Source organism: Dromiciops gliroides, chromosome 5 (assembly GCF_019393635.1).
Source record: "Dromiciops gliroides isolate mDroGli1 chromosome 5, mDroGli1.pri, whole genome shotgun sequence".
NCBI lineage: Eukaryota > Metazoa > Chordata > Mammalia > Microbiotheria > Microbiotheriidae > Dromiciops > Dromiciops gliroides.
In genome coordinates, this window is record NC_057865.1 from 205,030,543 (window position 1) to 205,051,411 (window position 20,869).

A 20,869-nucleotide genomic window follows, 5' to 3' on the forward strand; every position below is an offset into this window, starting at 1 on the left:
TTGTTTTTTTCTTTCTTTTTTTAATCAAATTACCAATATTTTATCTATTTTATTGTTTTTTAATAAAACCAGCTCTTAGTTTTATTGATTAATTCTATAGTTTCTTTTTGCTTTCAATCTTATTAATTTCTCCTTTAATTTTCAGGATCTCTAGTTTAGTATCTAATTGGGGATTTCTAATTTGTTCTTTTTCTAGCTTTTTAAGTTGCATGCCCAATTCATTAATCTCCTCTTTCTCTTTTTTATTCATGTAAGCATTTAGAGCTATAAATTTTCCCCTAAGCACTGCTTTGGCTGCATCCCATAGATTATGGTATGTTGTCTCATTATTGTCATTCTCTTGGATATAGTTATTGATTGTTTTTATGATTTCTTGTTTGACCCATTCATTCTTTAGAATGAAATTATTTAGTTTCCAATTGATTTTCATTCTACTTTTCCATGGCTCTTCCTTACATGTAATTTTTATTGCATCATGATCTGAGAAGGATGCATTTACTATTTCTGCCTTTCTACATTTGACTATGATGTTTTTGTGCCCTAATACATGGTCAATTTTTGAAAATGTGCCATGTACTGCTGAGAAAAAAGGTATATTCCTTTCTATCCCCATTCAATTTTCTCCAGACATCTATCATGTCTAACTTTTCTAGTAATCTATTCACCTCTTTCACTTCTTTCTTATTTATTTTTCGGCTAGATTTGTCTAATTCTGAGAGGGGGAGATTCAGATCCCCCATTAGTATAGTATTACTGTCTAATTCCTCTTGTAACTCACTTAATTTCTCCTCTAAGAATTTGGATGCTATACCACTTGGCACATACATATTTAATATTGATATTACTTCATTATCTATAGTACCTTTTAGCAAGATGTAGTTTCCTTCCTTATCTCTTTTAATGAGATCTATTTTTGCCTGTGCTTTGTCTGAGATAAGGATTGCTACCCTTGCTTTTTTTTACTTTAGCTTGAAGCATAATATATTCTGCTCCAGCCTTTTACCTTTACTCTGTGTGTAACTTTCTGCTTCAAATGTGTTTCTTGTAAACAGCATATTTGTAGGATTCTGGTTTTTAATCTACTCTGCAATTCGCTTCCGTTTTATAGCAGAGTTCATCCCATTCACATTCACAGTTATTATTACTGTCTATTCCCCTCCATTCTATTTACCTCCTTTGTACTTTCCCCCCCTTCTTTCACCCTATTCCTCCTCACCAACGTTTTGCTTCTTACCCCTGCCTCCCCCAATCTGCCCTCCCTTTTTATCACCCCCCTCCCTTTTCTTTACCCTTTTCTCCCTTGCTTTTGTCCTCCCTTCTATCAGTCCCCCCTTCCCCTTCCCCTTTTACTTCCCTAAAGAATGAGCTAAGTTTCTTTATCCCAATGAACGTATATGTTATTCCCTCTTTGAATCAAATCTAATGAGAGTAGGGTTGAAACAATGTTCACCCCTCCTTTCTTTCCCTCTATTGTAATAGTTTTTTTTTCACTTCTTCACCTCCCCTTTCCTCTCCTCCCCATTTACTCTCTTTTTAACCCCTTCATTTTCTTTTTATCATCACATCAAAGACAATTTATATTTATACCCTCTGTGTAAAGTCCTTCTCTCTGACCAAATACATTTACAATTCTTAAGAGTTATGAGTATTATCTTCCTGTGTAAGGATGTAAACAGTTTAATCTAATTGAGTAATTTTTCCCCCTCTTTTTACCTTTTTAAACTTCTCTTGAGTCTTGTAGGTTAAGATTAAATTTTCTATTCAGTTCTGGTCTTTTCATCAGGAAACATTGAAAGTCCCCAATGTCATTGAATGTCCATCTTTTCCCCTGAAAGAGAACACACAGTTTTGCTGGGTAGTGGATTCTTGGCTGCAATCCAAGCTCCTTTGCCTTCTGGAATATCATATTCCAAGCCTTGCAATCCTTTAATGTTGAAGCTGCCAGGTCCTGAACAATCCTGACTGTGGCTCCATGATATTTAAATTGCTTCTTTCTGGCTGCTTGGAGTATTTTCTCCTTCACCTGATAATTCTGGAATTTGGCTACAATATTCCTTGGAGTTTTCCTTTTGGGGTCTCTTTCAGGAGGTGATCGGTGGATTCTTTCAATGATGATTTTATCCTCTGATTCTATAATATCAGGGCAGTTCTCCTTAATTTCCTGGAATATGGTGTTTAGATTCTTTTTCTGATCATGGCTTTCAGGCAGTCCAATGATTCTCAAATTGTCTCTCCTGGATCTGTTTTCCAGATCAGTTGTCTTTCCAATGAGGTATTTCACATTTTCTTCTATTTTTTCATTCTTTTGATTCTGTTTGACTGATTCCTGGTGTCTCATGGATTCCTTATCTTCCAACTGTCCAATTTTAATTTTTAAGGCATTGTTTTCTTCAGTAAGATTATGTACCTTTTTTCCATTTGGCCAGATGAATTTTTTTTTTAATTTTTTTTTTTTTTTTTTTTAGTGAGGCAATTGGGGTTAAGTGACTTGCCCAGGGTCACACAGCTAGTAAGTGTTAAGTGTCTGAGGCCGGATTTGAACTCAGGTATTCCTGACTCCAGGGCCAGTGCTCTATCCACTGTGCCACCTAGCTGCCCCCAGATGAATTTTTAAAGGAATTGTTTTCTGCAGTCAATCTTTGTGCTTCCTTTTCCAAGATGCTGATTCTTTTTTCATAGTTTTTTTATTTTGCTTTCATTTCTCTCCCCACTTTTTCTTCTACCTCTCTCAATTGATTTTTGTTTTTAGTGAAGCAATTGGGGTTAAGTAACTTGCCCAGGGTCACACAGCTAGTAAATGTTAAGTGTCTGAGGCCGGATTTGAACCCAGGTACTCCTGATTCCAGGGCCAGTGCTCTATCCACTGTGCCACCTAGCTGCCCCTCAATTGATTGTTTTTTTTGTTTGTTTTTTGTTTTTTTGTGGGCCATGTTGCCCAGGGTCACACAGCTAGTAAGTGTCTGAGGCTGGATTTGAACTCAGGTACTCCTGAATCCAGGGCCAGTGCTTTATCCACTGTGCCACCTAGCTGCCCCCAATTGATTGTTAAAATCCTTTTTGAGCTCTTCCAGGAAGGCTTTTTGTTCTTGAGTCCAATTCACCTTCCCTCTTGAGACTTCACATGTAGGCCATTTGAGGGTATTGTCCTCATATGAGTTTGTGTTTGCCTCTTCCCTGTTGATACAGAAGCTCTCAATGAAGATGGCTCTTTTTTTCTTCTTACTCATTATTGCAACTTATTTATTTGTTTTTTAAGTTGAGGTCTGCTCTGGGGGCACCAGGGTCCCTGTTTTGGGCTTCTTGTTCAGGGGTATAGGTGCTGTGTGACCGGCTTTTTACACTGAGGCCTTTATAGTGTGTGCAGTTCGTCCCCCTGCATTTCCTGTCTGAGCATGCTAGATCAGTGGGCCTAGTCGCTCCTATCCTGTTCGTGGCCCTCTATCTGCAACTTGCCTTCTCGGCTGGTGCAGGTAGGCTTTTCCACGGTCCTGCTGGGCCACCAGATTTTTGATCCAGGATCCAGGGGCCTCAGTTGTTCGTCTGTGGCCCGCAGCTTCCTGCTGTCTTGCCCTGACCCCCTCAGTGCTGGGCTGCTGCCCTGTGCTGAGCCTCCCTTTTGCCTGAGTCAGACCGACGTTTTCCTGAAGTCTTCTAAATTATCTCTGGTTGGAAGACTGTGTTTCTCTGTTTCTTTTCAGGTTCTGTAGTTTCAGAATCTGTCCAGAGGCTTGATTTAATGTTCTTTTTGAGGGAACAGAAGGAGAGCTCAGGCAGCTTGCTGATTCCTTTCCGCCATCTTGCCACCTCTGGTACTCTTAAACATCGTAACTTTCAGGTTCTTCAATTAATTCATTTCCCGTAATCTGTTCTTCCATTAAATCTAAAGTATATGCAGAGGTAGTCATAGCTTGATCTTATCACCCACAAGTCTTCCACTAATCTTTTAACATTCCCTCTTTCCATGTACCTCTTGATCCCTAACTCTTTAATCTCTTGACCCCTCATTTCTTTTCCAGGTGATAACCTTGCACAAGCTGCATTGTCCTCTCATCAACATCTCAACCCCTTAGTGAATCAGTGCAATTCTACACTATACTCAGGTTCCTTGCCCTATCAGCCTAATTCTGATCATGCCTTGCCAAGTCACAATTCAGTTACTCTCACTGCCTTTGCTACTAGTCAGGAAGGGCTGAATTGAGCTAGAGAAAATCATGCAACTGTGCTGACTGGGTCCCCTAAAAATTTGTTACATAATGTCATCTGAAAAAAAAATCAGCAGCAGCCCAAAGGCAAACCTTTTATGCCTTCCTAAATGATTCATAACAGTGGCTTTTCCAAACCTTTTCATCTCTCCTCATGGTGCTCCCTCCACCCCATCCCCTCTAGAATCTTCTGAGAATCATCTAAGAACCTTGACTCATAATTCATTGAAAAAGTTGAAGCCATTCACTGAGAGTTGTTTTCTCCACTCCTCATATCACTCAAGTGACTTACTCACCATTTCTTCTTTCACCTCTGTTTTATGTGAAGAGGTAGCCCTTCATTTAGCCAAGACTAAACCCTCTATGTGCATGCTCGATCCCATTATATCTCTTTACTGCCCCTTTATCATTTTCAGTCTCACTAATCTTCAATTTCTTCCTATCAATTGACTATTTTTTGGCTGTCTGCAAACATGGCCAAGTGTCCTTCCACCCCTTTTAAAAATCCTCACTTACAGGGCAGCTAGGTGGCGCAGTGGATAAAGCACAGGCCCTGGATTCAGTAGGACCTGAGTTCAAATCCAGCCTCAGACACTTGACACTTACTAGCTGTGTGACCCTGGGCAAGTCACTTAACCCTCATTGCCCCACAAAAAAAAAATCCTCACTTACATCCTCAATGGCTATCACCCTATATCCTTTTTTTATGGCTAAACTCCTTGGGAAAGCCCTCTACAACTTCTTCTCCTCTCATTTTCTTTTAAACTTTTTGCAGGCTAGCTTTCAACCTCATCTGAACCTGCTCTCCCCAAAGTCACTGATGATCCCTTAACTGCTAAATTTAATGGCCTTTTCTCAATTCACATCTTTGATATGTATCATCTCTCCCCATATTAGGATGTAAACCTTTGATCCTTAGGTCATTTCTATGCATCCTGCCTTGGAAATCAGCTTGTTTTGCTTGGATAAACAGTATATTTTCTTTGAATGTTATTGTATTTTGTTTCTTTTCTAAATTTTTCTTCACCTTTGTAAATTTGAATTCCTGGGGCCATCACCAGTTGTCTTTGACTTTTGTCTTGCCACTGGACTCTGATGACTCTGGAGGAGAAAATATGGCTGATGACTTTATGCAGCTCTGCCTCTCTTCAATTCATGAGCAAGTTAAGACATCATCCTTGTGATGTCATTGGTCCTCTAACAATTTGCATTCCCAATTGATAGTTCACTCATGTTTCTTTGGTGAAATTTGCAACTACAGACTGAAGCATTTCTATTCTGCCAATTATTTTTTGCTATGCAGGTCATAAATTCTGCTCTCATAATTTTCTTTTTTCTTCAACCACTCTGGAACAGCATGGTGTGGTTCCATGTTCTCTTCAAATTCCAAAGGGTTCTCTGACTCATCAATTGTGGGGTCATTTCCTTTTGTTTTGCAGTATTCATGGGTGCCTAGATCTGGAGGCTATATTCTTTCTGTTGTTAATGTTTTCTCTGTATCTGCTTTGTTCAGGTTCTTTGAGTTGTCTATGACCAGAATTCTTTGGCTATGATAACTCTTGAAACAGAACAATTCAAAATGGCCCTCAATTCTGTGCATTACTCTTCCTTTTCAGCAGGGCTGAGGGCATAATGGTGAGAAAAGGAGAACTAAGTATTAGTTTGTAGACTATCCATAAATGTTATTTCACTGTTAGCATTCTATGAGATCCTTGTCAAGGGACCAATGAAATGACATTCTTCTGAAAGAACTGAATCATAAAAAAACTTAAAATTCTTGTACTACAAATGAATTATGAAGATAAAAGTTTTATCGCTCATATTTATTATGAACACTTAATGGAATTTATCTGCTTTCCTCCATGATAGCTAGCTAAGAAAATTGGTAGTGAGTTAATGGAAGTTTTGATGGTGAAACAGGAGTAGCTTAAGAACAATGGACACTGAGGGGGTGCTAATTGGGAACCCTGGACAAGCAGATAAGTAGGAGAGAGAAATTAATAGTATAGAAATGAAAAGTGTGTACGTCCTTGTGGGATACAAATAACATTGGTATTTGTAACATTTGTAACATTGGTATTTGTAACATTGGTATATGTTCTTGCTCCAGTGTTTCCAGAAAAAAGCACTGTTATAAAGAGCCACAGAGGGGAATGGCAATGTGGAGGAGGAATCCTCCCATTCCCTCCAACCCCACTCCTCTTTTCCTATATTACAACAAGGACAGAGCTTATGATTTCTCAATTCTTTTTCCTTCCTTCAATCATAATATACTTTTAATACTTAAACATAATTCTGCTCACTTTTACATTAAAAAATTAAAATATAATTTTTATTTTATCTTACATCATATTACATACATTCAAATGAGTATATAAACTAAACATATACACATATAAAATAAGTATATAATCTATTTTGAATCCTTGATCCCAGAGTCATCAGTCAAAAGGATTCATTTATGCCTAAATTTGTACATTTCTCTTCTGCCTGATCAATGACTCCCTTATGGTGCATATTAAGGGAAGCAATCTAACTGGAAATATGTTTTTTAGGCATTGAAATGCTCATGCTATTCATTCAAAAGTCACAAATCTTTTAACCAGACATTTCACAGGGAAGACTTACAGGTAATTACTACCAAAGGTAGTTCTCTTTGTTATTTGTAGGTTGTACTTTTTGGGAAAAAATATTCAAGTTTCTTTCAATCTCCAGACACAACCAAATGAAGTAAGTACCTACTAAGGAGGCTTTGGAGAGTTTAGTTTTGCCTGGCAAACTTTCCCACAATGCACTTCTTAAATGCCCTGACTCTTATAAGTGCACCTGTGTACCCAGGGAAAACCTTTCAAAACCAGTCAAATTCTATCCTGTTGTTAGGGTACAGGTACTCAATAGATGGATAAGAGACAAAGTTAAGAGCTGGGTATCCCTCCTCAGCTGCAATACTTAGATTTTTCATTGTGCTTTGCATCTCCCTGTTTGTTTAGGCCAAAGAAAGATCTTTTCTGCTAAGGTAAATGTGACATCTTTACCCCAGACCCTGCTCCATAGGAATGATAGATAATAGGAATTTGTTTTTCCATTTTTGCTACACAGGCTCTATAGAGAGTTAGCTCTCTACACCTTCTTCTCTGCTGTCAGTTCCTCCTGTCATTGGCATCTCTTCCATCTCAACAGACTGTTCTGGGAGTGGATTCCTGTAAATTGGGCAAGAAAATTCATTAGAAGGTCAAGTATCCATCCCCTAAGCTTAAGCTTAGAAGTATTTGTTGAGCTTTCTGTATTTATAAAGCATTATGTTGGGTGTTGAAAGGAAACTATATAATAACATTGTGCATGAGAATGTTGCTATGTTGAAGTTTTGAAGCATAGAAAATCTATTTACTCTACTTGGTTTTCAATAGTTCATCTAGATTCCTTTAGAAATCATAGGAGTGGGAAGCTAGGTGGTGCTTGGATTCAGGAGGACCTGAGTTTACATCCAGCCTCAGATACTTGACACTTACTAGCTGTGTGACCCTGGGCAAGTCACTTAATCCCCATTGCCCTGCAAAAAAAGAAAGAAAGAAAGAAAGAAAGAAAGAAAGAAAGAAAGAAAGAAAGAAAGAAAGAAAGAAAGAAAGAAAAAGAAAAAGAAAAAAAAAAAGAAATCATAGGACTTCATAGTTGAAAGGGACCTTCAATCCCAAGTATATAGGCCAATAAATAGCCTAGATAACCTTTTTCCTGGAGATGAATTGAAGATATGAGTTAATAATACTTGTGAATGTATTTTGACCTCTTTGGAGAAAAGCTAAGATGTGCCAAGCCATACTGAATACGGTTTTTGACTTGTAAATTGGACAGTGCCCTTAGGGAGAGAAGTAGGATCAAACAGCTCCTCTGTACTCAGGTGACCCCATCTGGGGACAATGAAAGCAGAGCAGGGTACAACTTCCATTCTGGAAGTCTATTAGGCTAAAGGAGTGTCAGCAGGGTCACAGCCTGGGAATACCTTAGTGGCTGGCAATGGAATCAGAGAAGACAGCAACTCTCCATTTTCTGATAAGGGATGGAATGAAGAATGAATTTGTTTTGTATGGAATGAAGAATAAATTCTGCTACTTTCCCCTTCTGCTCCTTACCTTTTTTTGCAGCACAAATATACCACCAAAGGAACTACCAGGAGACTTATGAAAGCCACTGGAAGAGAAACACAAAATTCGTGTCATGATAAATCCAAAGGTCTAATTTATGTCTAAGAACCTGAAGATCCCTTACAATTTGCATTGCTTCCTCTTGTGACCAGTTTATTCTTGGTATTGAATTCTTCTCTGAGTGTCTCTCATAGTAGTAAAACAAATATATCAAGAGCTTTATATGATCCCACACATCTCAGTCACCCTATCCCTGATCCCCTTTATACATGTCCTCTTTCTCCTCAGCTATTTGCTCCCTTCACAATATAAATTGACCAGATTAACAGAAGAGGAAATAGAATACTTAAATAACCCTATTTTAGGAAAAGAAATGAAACAAGCCATAAGTGAGCTTCCTAAAAAAATAATAATAATCCGCAAGACCAAATGAATTTACAAGTGAATTCCATCAAATATTTAAGGAACAATTAATCCCAATACTATATAAACTATCTGAAAAATAGTTAAAGAAATCCTATCCAATTCCTTTTATGACACAAATGTAGTTCTGATACCTAAACCAGAGAGAGCAAAAACAGAGAAAGAAAACTATAGACCAATTCCCTTAATGAATTGCAATACAACCTGAGCACTTTCTAAAGAGAATAAGGTTTCTAGAAGAGTGGAGGCTGGCTTCACTATCTCCTAGGCTAGTGCCTTCCCTCTGAAATTAACTTTTTTTATACTTATATTCTAGTTTCCTCTTTTCTCCTAGAGTGGAGAAGACTGATTCACTAGCTAATATATTTTAGTATGAGTATAAACGAAAGGTAGTATGTAGGTACAGCAATTTATAGTTGTGTGATGTTCCTCAGTACAAATGTCTCCCTGAACCCACACCTAAAAAATGCTTAATGAGAGATTATTGTCTGAGCATATAAGCATTAGAATTATTAGACTGTCAGGATTGGAAGGGATGCAGAGGATCATTTAGTCTAATTGCCTCATTTCAACAGATAAGGAAAAGGAGGCCCAAGAGTAAAGTTAGTAACAGAGTTAAAATTCTCAGTACTAGGCTCTTTTCATGACTCTACAGGAAAAAGAACATGAATACAGAGATATAGAGAGACATCATTTCACTTTCTTCCCTTGTTGCTTTTATTTTATTTTTGACTGGGGAAACAAGAAGAAGAGAACATAGTATTTAGAGAGAATAAATTACTGAAACTGGAAAGGAAGACATATATAAAGGGGAAGCATTTGCTTCCTGTGTGATTTAGCTAAGAGGCATAAGTAAAAGAGTGGGATAGTGAGAGAAAAAAGCAGATGTGTCAAGGAGAAGGGAAGGGAGCCTTAGAGACATGAAAGGTATCCAAGGTTTTTTGGATGAGATGGGAGGTCTAGATAGGACACAAGTTTCCATAAACACTAAATGTGTAGGGATGTGGCCTCAGAATTTTCAAATGAAACCCTTTTAGGACACCCAACAAAAGTGAAGACTTGGAGATTTCAAGAAATTGTGATTTAATAGGTATAGGCACTCTACTGAAACAGATTACAAAACTCTTAACAAAAGTCTTTATGAGTTCTCATGGCTGAAAAAAATTAACAACTCAAAGCCAGCCTTTATCTTGGGCTATCACTGAGCCTCTATTCAAAGAACATCCAAAGCTTTTGATCTGCTGGAATTATGTTTTAAGAACTCAGGCTTATCCCCAATCTCTGAGCAATTTAAAAACAATAATGGTCCCAGAGAAAAGATAGTGAAATGTTGCTCCCTCCTCTCAGCAGAGAACTTTGGGACTACTGCAGCAGGACATTGAGTACAGGGTATAAGATTAAGGGAAAAACACCTTTTTTTTTCCTTTGGTAAAAGGGCTGGTTCTATTTCTGGGGTGAGTAGAGGGGCATTTCCAAAAATGACTCAATGATCTATGATATAAAACCAAAATATATGACTAAAACTATTTTCTTTTTAAAAGAACTCATATTTCTCTCCATGTCATAACGAGGCATCAGACTTTAATGGAAGAATCTAACATATAATTAATATAAAATAGTCAACTGTAAAAAATCCAAGATAATTATATATATATATATATATATATATATATATATATACACACACACACACATATACATATACACATGCATATATGTGTGTGTGTGTGTGTGTGTGTGTATTTCTGGTGGGGTAGGAGGATGGGGAAGATATGTATGAAGTCTAATAAAAAAGAGAGCAAAAAAGTAAGATTTGGTTAGTCTTTATCCAGTATTCCCCAGGGTGTTCTAATGATCAGTAACAGTTATATTAGACAAACAGCCCTAGAACAGAGAAGACTGATTGATTAATCAGCTAAAAAGTTTTGATGGAAATCTCACTTAAGAACATTTAACTCTCTTTGTTCTAATTCTATGCTTACCAAAGTTTTCCAAGTTACAGTCCTGAGTAGAATTACTCAGAGTCAGTGATAATGTATGGAATTATTTTGCCAGATATATCTTCCATTACATAAATTGGTATTCTATTTTTATAAACTAGTATTATATGGTTAACATAAACTTGGAATCAAACAACCTCTGTGTTTACTGATAAAATAAAATCTCTGAGAAGGGAAAATTGAGGACCAACCATATGATAACCTCAGTGAAGTATTGCTATTTTATGAATCCCAATCTGAGAAACCATAGTTGTAGCAGTAAGAATACAATATGTGGGGGCAGCTAGACGGCGCAGTGGATAGAGCACCGACCCTGGATTCAGGAGTACCTGAGTTCAAATCCGACCTCAGACACTTAACACTTACTAGCTGTGTGACCCTGGGCAAGTCACTTAACACCAATTGCCTCAACAACAACAACAAAAAACACCAAAAAAGAAAAAAACCCAAAAGAATACAATATGTGTAACTTTAAGAGTCACAGTGGATAGAGCACCGGCCCTGGAGTCAGGAGGACCTGATCTGGCCTCAGACACTTGACACTAGCTGTGTGACCCTGGACAAGTCACTTAACCCCAACTGCCTCTCTCTCTCTCTCTCTCTCTCTCTCTCCTCTCTCTCTCTCTCTCTCACACACAACACAACACACACAAAGAAAAAAAGAAAGAAAAAAAAGAAAAGAAAAAAAGGATCATTGTGTAATAGTAATAGTTCCAAATTATTCAGTCTGACTTAACATTAAGTCAACCCCTCAAAAAACATGAAGCCATACAATTAGAAAGATAACCCCAGGGGTCAGCTAGGTGCACAGTGGATAAAGCACTGGCCCTGGATTCAGGAGGACCTAAGTTCAAATCCTACCTCAGGCACTTGACACTTACTAGCTGTGTGACCCTGGGCAAGTACTTAACCCTCATTGCCCTGCAAAGAGAAAGAAGAAGAAAGAAAGAAAGAAAAAGAAAGGAAAGAAAGAAGAAGAAAGAAAGTAAAGATTAACCCCCAAATGATTTATAGAAGTCACCTAAATATGTAGATTAAGTAGCCTCCAGATGTGCAGGGATTGAGACAGATAACTTCACAGAGGACAAATGACAAGGTAGGCAATTATGATTGATTCTTTTTTTTTAAGTGAGGCAATTGGGGTTAAGTGACTTGCCCAGGGTCACACAGCTAGTAAGTGTTAGTGTCTGAGGTCAGATTTGAACTCAGGTACTCCTGACTCAGGCTGGAGCTCTATCCACTGTGCTGCTAGCTGCCCCAATTCTGATTGATTCTTGTGACTCAGTGGTAAATCAGAACATAGGGAAAATAAATCATGAGGAGGCAGTGAGGCCAAGGAACAGTGTGGAATGGCTTGGGTTTTCAAACTTCGATGAAACACCAGCTTTTATTGTTACAAAACTAAAAAAAAAGAAAGGCTGGACTAGCAAGTAGTGTCTATTAGTCATCTAAGTATATCTTCCACATTAGCCAATAAGATTAACATTCCATTTACCTGTAGCTGTTAAAAATTTATTAGAAAAAGCAAGTGGATGCCAATAATCTAGTTTCTCTTCATAATGCTTGCTTCCTGTTTTTGTTCAATTATTAAAAATAATTTATAATTACTAAAAGTGAAAGTGAACAAGGGTTGGTGGTGGGTAGAAAGAGAGACACTCCTTGCCTAAATTTTGTGACAAACACAAACCCAGCTTACAGTTTTTTCAATTACATCATGCCCCCACCCTCATGTGAAAAAATTCAGAGTAGGAGAACTAAGCTCATGAATTTACATGCCAGCTGCCAAACTATCCTACCTACTGAGCTCATTAGATGGGTGTGTGACCTAGAAAAGTTGGAGATGCAGGGGAGTAAGAAGAATTGAAGAAACCAGGTAGGGTAGTAGCACTGGATAGAGGTGAAAGAGGGACAAAAACACCCTTTTCCTGACACCTGATGATATCTACTTACTATGGACCAAAGTGGTGGTTGCTGAGCATTTAGGAATTCAGGATAGTTATGTTCTCTAGTAATGATTGTGGGGGATAAGGAAAAACAGTTTGGTATTGATGCAAAGATTCAAAATGTCCTTGTCAGTGATCCTCTTGTCCCAAGCTACTGTTGGCTTTCTCTTGAACTCAGGCAGGGTCACTAGCACTAACCTGGTTTGGGCTCTGGTGGTATAGGTCTGGACAGCAGTCAGGATAGGTTGAGAATGAGAGCATTTTATTTTTTAAAATTAAAAAAAATATTTTATTTTTATTTTAATTTTATTTCCCCCCAATTACATGTAAAAACAGTTTTTAACATTTAAAAAATTCTTACAAAAATGAAGAGACCTATGCAAAAAAGGAGGGAATATAGAAGCATATTTATGGATAGTAAGATCTATCACAGTTGTGTTATAAAACATTAATAAGAAAAAATTATCATGACAATGTTTTAATCCTGAAGTCCTTGGGCTCATCTGAATTAAAAAAATCTGATCAATTTTCCTTTAAACAGAAGAAAAACAATTTTAGGGAGAAAGCTTGATTCCCTAAAATGAAAAGCCCTCAGTCTTATTTGTGGGTGAGCAAAATAAAAGAGGGAGGGCTGGTCTTTTTATTTAATCTCCTAAAAGAAGTTATCTTAGTAGATACGTAATAGAAGTATCTCTTTGCAAACCTTTGACCTATTCAAAATGAAATCCTAAGTGAGTGGTTAAAAGGAAATAATTGCTCTGGGGATGATATTTCTCCAGATGGGTGTGGACACTGACATCACTATTGTTCTGTTGATACAAATAAAAAACCAATACCAAACCTAGACTATGTCCTTTTGTTTATTTTGCTAGGTAATGTTGACTTCTGATGACTATATTGTACTATATAATATACTATGTACATGGTCCATTGCCTGTCTCAGTGCATTAGCAATGGGCTGTGTTGCCTAGAATGTTACTCATGATTGATCATCTTTGCCTCATATTACTGCCGAGATTTCTTCAGGGGTCAGTACAAATGCCATAGTCTACATAAAGTCTATAAGAATTCCCCCACTGAAACTGACTATATATTGTTTATATTTTTTTCTAATTTGTTTGTCATATCAAGATTGTGCTTCATTTTATCTTTGTACCTCAGCACAGTGTCTGGCATATAGTAGGCACTTAAGAAATGTTTTGTTGAATGATGAATTAGTTGTGAAAGGTACATCTATGTTAGTCAGTTAGAGTCTTTGCAGTTTGTCCAGTATGAGAGGTGATGATGAGTTGAACTAGGTGGACAACAGAATGAGTAGTAAAGAAGGTATGGATATAAGAGATATTGTGGAGATAGAATTAACAGGCTTTAATAATTAAGAGAGAGAGAAAGGGTGAGAAAATGGTGAGCAATTACTGACTTACATAGAAAAATAACAAAGTAGAGAGTATGTAAAACACCTTAGGCAAATGAATTATCTCTAAAACCAAACAATAGGAAATAAGGGAATTTGGGGGAGTGCACAACTTATGACAATATTTGCAAAAGCAAGCAGGAACATGTCAGGAAAATGGACAAAATCAGAAGGAAATAAAAACAAGAATACTTCTACATATATCTCTGTCAGGAGATAGCAGAAGACCAAGTTTGTGGTATAAGGCTTATGTGCCACTATAATTCTTGTTGCATAACCTTGCTATGTTATAGGCAAAGTAAAACTTTTGTTAACTGTTCAGTGATTTCTGAATGTTTATTTTGTCTAAACATCAAACTTGAATTAATATGAGTGTTGGCATTAGGCCCATCTCTGACAACATGTCTTCCTAAGGTAACAAGTAAGGATGTTAGACTGGGGTCTTCTTAGCTATCCTTGTCAGGATACTGCCTTACTATTTATATTGATACTGCCTTACTATTTAAAATGTGTCCTTGTATGTGAGTGTATTGGGGGTAGTGATCCTCTCTCTTTCCAGTCAAAACAATATATTTCAGAAAGAGGGCAGCAGTGTCAAATATTAAAAAGACAGCTTTTGTATCTGCCTGTCTCCTACAAACAGATCAGAGAAATAATGTTTAATTTTTCCTACAAATCAGAGACAGGACACGAAAAAAACATACCTGTTCTCCTACGAAAACAGTTCAGAGACAGACAGAAAAAAAATCAATTTAATATTTTATTGTCCCAAGAAGAAAGTTAACAAAACACATAACATGGCACATGATCATGTGGAGACTTCCCTCCTAAGAGAGAAGCTCAGAGACTCCCCATTTCTGAGGGTCCACTGATTACAGGGTGTTGTCAGTTTCAATAGTATAGAAGCAAAAAGTAGTTTAACAATTTCAGTTATAACGAGTATGGAGGAAATACAGAAGCATCATGATAAGACCACAGGATTCCAAAAAAGGCTTTGGCAAGGATGAGGATGCCCAGATGTTACCATAAGATAGGGACTTACTATCCTGAGGGAAAAGAAGTCACTAGGTAAGGTCTTTAATCTGCTAGCTATCTGGGTTCAGGTTTGGAGTTCAGTTGAAGGACATTTTGCTCCTATTTAATCCTATTAATCCAGGATTTTATAAAACTACCCTTGGATAATAAGGTATCTCCATCAAATCCAGGTGATCCATATATTCATATTAACAGTAGTGACTAAGGAAAGGGCTTTCTGTTGGTAACAGAGTTGGATATCTTCAAATTGACTTGTCCCTTAAAAACTCCTAGTGGCCCTCAGATGTGATACTGAGTTTCAAATCCAGAAGGCAGAGCTTTGCCTCCAATTTCCTCCTCTGTCCCTTCAGCTCTTGTTTTCTTCTCTAGTAGATAAAGAAATGTGAGGTCTTTGTCTTTATCCTTCAGTCCTCAATTTTTATGTGTCTTTCTCTGCTTGGATTGGAACAGAGAAGCCTGCTCGATCCTGGTCAAAGAAGGTCCACATGAACTGAATAGAGGTAATCAATCTAATTCCATCCTAGTTTCAGGAATGGTTCTGCATATGTCTTTAGATTTATTGGGTTTCCCCCCCCCCAAAAAATACATTTTAAATGATTCCTTTTGTTTTTACATTGTCTAAATTTACCTACCCCTGTATCTATTTTTTATCTCAAGATTTATTAGTAAGAATTATATTCTCAAAGTTAGGGGTTCTTAACCTAAGTCAGTGAGTCAATAAGAATTTATTAAGAACCTACTATGTTCCAAGCCCTGTGCTAAATAAGCCTTAAGGATACAAAAAAGAGACAAAAGACAGTCTCTGCCATACATAAACCCTCCAGAATAGTAAATGAAAAGAATAACCAACACTGCATGCTACATAAATTATAATGACCAAGCTTGGGCTCTCAAGAAAATGTACCTTCCTCTCTTATTGAAGGAGGGGAACTATGAGTATGGAGTATTGTATACTGTTTGACACAGTCCACGTGTTAGTTAATTTTGTGGAACTGTTTTATTTCTCTTTCTTTGGAATCTTTGATGCAAGGGATGGTTCACTGGGGAGAAAAGGAGAGGGTACATTTGGGAATAAATATGATGAATGTAATGTAAAAAATATGAAATTATAAAAATATGGAAGAACCTTTAATTATAAGTTAACTCAAATGAACAATAAACTTTAAAGTGTATTAAGAATAATTATATCCTTGATTTATAGAAGTTACTTTTGATGGTTTTGTAGACTTGTACTGGGCTAGAAATTTTCTCCAAAGCTTTTGTTGGTTCTCATTATTTCTCACCTCATACATTGAGCAAAATCCCCTATTTATTAAGAATAATGGGATTCAGAAATGAAAGGGATTTCAGAGATCAACTGAGGCCCAAAGAAGTTAACTATCTTTTCCAGTGCCACATAGGCAGTTAGTAGCATACTCAAGATGTTCTGACTCCAAATCCAGCACTTATTCTACTGTACTATGCTGCTTTTCTTAATTTATTCAGGGGCATACGGTCAGTCAAGTACCATACTATTCATTGCTTAAAGATTCTGAGAATTATTGGCTGAGGGGATGGGAGGTCAGTGGCAACCCCAAATCCCATCCTAGAAAAGGGTAAAAGAAAGATATATTAAATATAAGTGATGAAAACCCCTGTGTCTCAGATTCAATCTGTTGTATCCCCTCCCTCCCTATATTTTTGGGGTAGTGAATGAATAAATGAATGGCAGCTAGGTGGTGCAGTGGATAGAGCACTGGACCTCGAGTCAGGAAGACCTGAGTTCAGACTCGACCTTACTAGCTGTGTGACCCTGGGCAAATCACTTAACCCCCTTTGCCTCAGATGAGGAAATATGTAAAATCAGCTGGAGAAGGAAATGGCAAGCCATTCCAATATCTTTGCCAAGAAAACCCACTACTGAACAACATAAATGAGAATCTCAGTTCAAGAAATCCAAGTTTAAAAAAATTGGGGCAAGTGGAAAGAGGTTGAAGGTTGGGATCTGTGTGGATAAAAGCAAGATACTTGCTTTCTGGCCTTTTTGCTACATAGCAGTCATGGCCTCCTGTGGAACATCCACACTCTCCTGCTTACTCAAAAACATTACATTATCTTGTCTTTACACAAGTCGGCCTTCATGACTGGAATGTCCTCCCTCTTAACTTCTATCTCTTAGAATTTCTAACATCCTTCAGACTTAGCATGTTTGTCACCCCCCTGTATGCTTTCCTGATCTTCCAACTGTTAGTGCTTTCTCTCTCTTCAAACTCTCTCTCTGTGATCTGGGTACTTGTATCCCTCTAGGTATATGAAAACTCCTTTAAGGGTGGGTCCATTTTCTTTGAATCTTTCCTGTGTCTAGCACAGTCCTTCTCTAATGAATTGTTTTTCAGTGCCCTGCATCCAGGATTGTCTTTATTCTGGATATGGGACCTTATGTGTGCCCATGCTTTATCAATAAATTAATATTTAAGGGTCTACTATGTGCCAGGTCCTAGAGATAAATATTCAAAGAATGTATCAATCCATCCTCTCCTGGAGCTCATATTCAAACAGGAGACAAATACACACACAAGGAACAAATTTTATAGAAATAAGGCATGATGGTGTGAGGAAACTTCCGCATGCCCGAGACTGTGACGCTGGGAAGTATTCATTAAGTAATCTTTTGGGACTTTGGGTTAATTGATGATTATATAAAACCTTTCCTTTCCTTATTAAAGATCTTTTGTTATTTTGTGGCCAGCAGGCAAGTAGATTGCAACAAGAGAAGCTGCCCTAGTTTTCTAAGTAGAGGCAGCAAGTTTCTCTGATAAAGATACCCTATATGAGAAATAGATAAAAATATACAAAAGAGCCAGTTCCCAATATATAGATAGCTTAAGCATATGAACAAGCAGTCTTCAAAGGCAGAAATCTGACCCATCAACAACCTATGAAAAAAGTTCCAAATCATTAACAATTATCAAAATATAAATTAAAGCAACTCTGGGGTTCTATCTATACCCATCAGATCAACAAAGATAACATAAGAGGAAAATAGCAAAGTATTTGAAACTAGGCTCCCAAATCACTAAACTGCATACCTTTTGACCTGGTGACACTATTGCTACTATTAGAGTATACCGTAAAGGGAAAAGAACGAGGAGAAGAACCTATAAGTGCAAAAATATTTACAACTGCTCCCTTTGAAGTAGCAAAGAACTGGAAACTAAAGGGAGTGTCAGTCTATTGGGGAATGGTTAAACAGATTATGTTATATCAATGTATCATTAAGATTATTTGATGCTGGTTAAAAAAAAAACCAAGGGACAGTCAGTGGACCATACTAGGTACAACCATTGAGCTCCCAAAGACATATAAAAAGCCATATCATAAATGATTTAGAGGAGAAAGGAAAAATTTCAGATCTATGAATGTGAGAAGAGTTCAGAACTGAGCCAGTGATAGAGAAGATAATAATAAAACAAAATGCCCAGTTTTTATTATCTAAAATTAAAAAGGTTTACACAAATCTAATATAGGAAAACTTTTATGTGCACCAGATAATTGGGAAAATTATATGAGACCTTTATCAGAGAAATGTTGCAAAAAAAATTTTCCCAGATGGCATGTCTCTTTTGGCATTCGAAATATATCACCTCTTCATGAGAAGGTGAGTGGAATGTTTCAATTTCATTTGTTTGGATTCATGGCTTATCATTGCAGTGATCTGAGTTCTAAAGTGTTTCAAAGTTATTTTCCTCTATAACATGAGTATTCATTTTATTAATTGCTCTCATAGGTTCTGCTCACTTTGCTCTGCATCACTTCAAAAAGGTTTTCCTTTGTGAAATTGTCCATTCATCATTTCTTATTGTGTTCCATCCATTCATATATGACATTTAAGAAGATACTATCTTAGTTTCTAATTTGGGAGTTACATACATACACACATATATACATACATACACACATATGTCTAATGTAGAGACAGAGAATGGCTGTAAATATTTTTGCATATAGATTTTTGTATATACATTTTTTCCTCTTTCTTTGAAGACCTTGCAAAGTGATAGAGCAGTGAGCTTATGAACAAATTTGTTCTGTGGGCTAGATTTTTGGGGTTTATTTTTTAAACTTACAATGGGGGGAAGTAGATGGGATAGATTTGTTAAATATTGGTTTTATCACTTAATTTTAACTGTCAATTTTCTTATTTCTAAAATGAGGGGATTAATCTAGGTGACCTCTTAAGGTTTCCTTAATTTAAAGACTTCTGGGCCTTACCATCTGACCTGTCACTGCACCCTTATAAGTTCTGGGCCTTTCTTTATGCTCTGCAGCTGAGCTTTCTTTTATGATGTCACATTGTATTTAGAGGTGACCCTGTTTCTTAAAAGCTATATCAGTAGTTCTAACTTGGGCAGATTCCACCAGGTCAGATCCATTTTCATTGGAATTTATTTTGGGGATTTTCACATGCCTAGATCTACTATACTCTTGACTCATGAAACACGACTCATATTAGTGACATACTCCAAACAATAACACCACCAACAAAACCCCCAACCATTTCTACACATGGGATGGACAAAAAGAATATTACAGTAAGATGTGACAGTATAGTTATCCCTTCCACATCGAGATTTTCCCCATCATGGTTTCAATATATTATGGGTCAGCATAAGAAATTAAATGGGATTTTTTTGGGGATTTTTTTCAGAAGCTGCAGATGATATTGTAAAGCCAGCAGATGAAACAGAACCTATGACCAAATACTTAACCCAAATTTTACAATAAAGTACTTTAAAGATCCCATAAAAGAAAAAGAAAACAATTCCGGCTTTTTCTTTAGTATAAAGGTAGGGCCAAAAAATTTCACAGATTTTCCAGATTGAGGGGGTGCCATGTCCCTAACTCCCTTGATGTGGAAGGGATACCTATAATATCTGAAATGTTGTAGACATTGTTTGTTCTAATCATCATACAACTAAAATTTTATGTCAAAATTACATCGTCTGACATTTTAAATGAAATAAACACCCCTCTTGTTGAACTATGAAGACATTCTATATTTGTTCTGTGCCAACTCTTTTTTCCCTGTGCCAACTCTTTTTGGATACTTTTTATACCTACTTTTAGAAGTAAATTCTAAAATCACTAGAGAACTTTCAGTCTTTAAGAAGGAATAAAAATCTTTTTGGTTTGATACTATGTCTTTCTGTAAGAAAAATAGATGGAAATTCTGATACAATGTATCTTAATTATATATACTTTACTTTCACCTTTACTCCCCACTAAGGACTTTGGTTACTGGTCTCTCTTTGGTGTTTCCATCTACAATTACCTCTTCCCTACTAGAGGGTAAACTTGAGGGCAGAGACCATATTTTTTTTCTTTTGTATTACAGTAACTAGCACAGTGCTTTGGACATACTTGGCACACCACAAATATCTGTTGAATGAATGAGTTGCCTCCCACCATATTCTGGGCAAATGTTGGCTTCTACTAAGAACAAATTCTGATGAAACTTCAAAATAACCCTTTCTCCTTGCAGGTGTGATGTTTATTTCCTATCAGTTCATTCTAATAAACTGCTGGTTAGAAGATACAGATTTTTACACAAATGACACTGTCAAATGAAGAGGATCCATTATCAAGGAACAATCACCAAGATCCAGCTAAAGAGTACTTACCAGAAATAGGTGTGACATAATGTTGTGCTTCTGCAAAGGAAAAGGGACATAAA

The 20,869-nt window shown here is 37.0% G+C and overlaps 1 protein-coding gene across 4 annotated transcripts in view; it reads right to left on the bottom strand.

The window, feature by feature from the left end:
• Positions 1 to 6,049: 6,049 nt before the first annotated feature.
• Positions 6,050 to 20,869, bottom strand: part of IL15RA (interleukin 15 receptor subunit alpha) — a 34,430-nt gene continuing 19,610 nt past the window's right edge. For 2 of the 4 annotated variants that reach the window (XM_043967945.1, XM_043967942.1), the window contains exons 5-7: positions 20,817 to 20,846; positions 8,330 to 8,387; positions 6,050 to 7,402 (exon numbers count right to left, since the gene is read on the bottom strand). In XM_043967945.1, the coding sequence (XP_043823880.1) occupies positions 7,315 to 7,402; positions 8,330 to 8,387; positions 20,817 to 20,846 (176 nt within the window). In that variant the 3' untranslated portion in view covers positions 6,050 to 7,314. Of the gene's footprint in view, positions 7,403 to 8,329; positions 8,388 to 15,367; positions 15,623 to 20,816; positions 20,847 to 20,869 lie in introns of those variants that run through there. The other 2 variants (XM_043967944.1, XM_043967943.1) reach the window with 2 other exon arrangements.